The 1184-nt window shown below is 35.9% G+C and overlaps 1 protein-coding gene across 4 annotated transcripts in view; it reads left to right on the forward strand.

Annotated features, from left to right (window-relative positions):
* The window catches only part of Col4a5 (collagen type IV alpha 5 chain), a 211583-nt gene that overhangs the window by 177342 nt on the left and 33057 nt on the right, over positions 1-1184 (forward strand). For all 4 annotated transcript variants that reach the window (XM_029473096.1, XM_021152696.2, XM_029473097.1 and 1 more), the window contains one exon: positions 485-535. In XM_029473096.1, coding sequence (XP_029328956.1) covers positions 485-535 — 51 coding nt within the window. The remainder of the gene's footprint in view (positions 1-484; positions 536-1184) is intronic.

Consider the following 1184-nt stretch of genomic DNA (forward strand, 5'->3'; position numbering starts at 1 on the left):
TATGTGTATGAGTTTTTTGCCTGCATGAATGTATATGCACCTTGAGCTTCCCAGAAGTCAGAAGAAGGTGTCAGATCCCCTGAAAATGGAGTTATAGATGTCTTTGAAGCATCATGTGGGATTAGGGAGCTAAACTTACTTCCTCTGCAAGAGCAGCTGAGCTGAAACTCTGGTCCCTATAGTTTTCTTATGTTGAAACTATTCTATGTTAGAAGTCAGTCTTCTGGGGAAGAGTGTTAACTTAGTGGTAATGCATGTTTCTAGAATGTGTAAGCCCTAGGTCTGTCCAAGAAAAGAAGAGTTGGGGAGGACAGAAGAAAATGGATGAAGTAAGCACAGGGTTAAGGAGAGAGGAAACTAAAAAAGTCAATCTTAGCATGTTTGATAAAATATATAACACTTATTAGAACTAACCTCAACATTCAGCTATTATCTATCCAAGTTTTTTTGATTTTTGTTTTTGTTTTTGTTTTTATCTTAACAGGTCAACCAGGCTTTGGAATCCCAGGACCTCCTGGACTCCCAGGACTTTCTGGTAAACCTTAACAAAACAAGTTATATTTACCTAAAATAAAAATATTCTTCAGTCCATTTATTTTTCCACCTCTACCATTTACTATTATAAAATACATCTGAAATTTTAGAAAACAGCTCAACCTATTTTTAGGGTTCTTCTTATTCCTAGCAAATGGCCTATGTTAGTAAGAAAGTCATCCTTACAGAGACTGCAATAAATAGCCTTTCATTCAAATCGTAAATACTAAGGACATGACACAGAAAAGAGGCGAAAATTGCAGGAAATTTAGAAGCTTTCATTTGTCCAGAAAACCACTCTTCTCTTCTGCCAGAGTAGTATCATAGTAACCTATGGGGCACTTCTGTAGAAATACATACCAAGAATAAGAATGTTTCTGGAAAACTCATCTAAGAGCTACACATAATGACATACACCTGAGGCTGAAGCAAGTAGATTATGAATTCTATGCCAACCTGGGCCTGGGCTATCCAAAGTTCTCAGGTGAGAAGAGGGCATTATGTGTGAATACATATCTATCTTCCCTCTTTAGTATGTGATCTTAAAATAAGTCCTAAACTCTTTTCTTTTCTTTCTTTCTTTCTTTCTTCCTTCCTTTCTTTCTTTCTTTCTTTCTTTCTTTCTTTCTTTCTTTCTTTCTTTCTTTCTT

This window comes from Mus caroli, chromosome X (assembly GCF_900094665.2).
Source record: "Mus caroli chromosome X, CAROLI_EIJ_v1.1, whole genome shotgun sequence".
In the NCBI taxonomy this organism is placed as follows: Eukaryota; Metazoa; Chordata; class Mammalia; order Rodentia; family Muridae; genus Mus; species Mus caroli.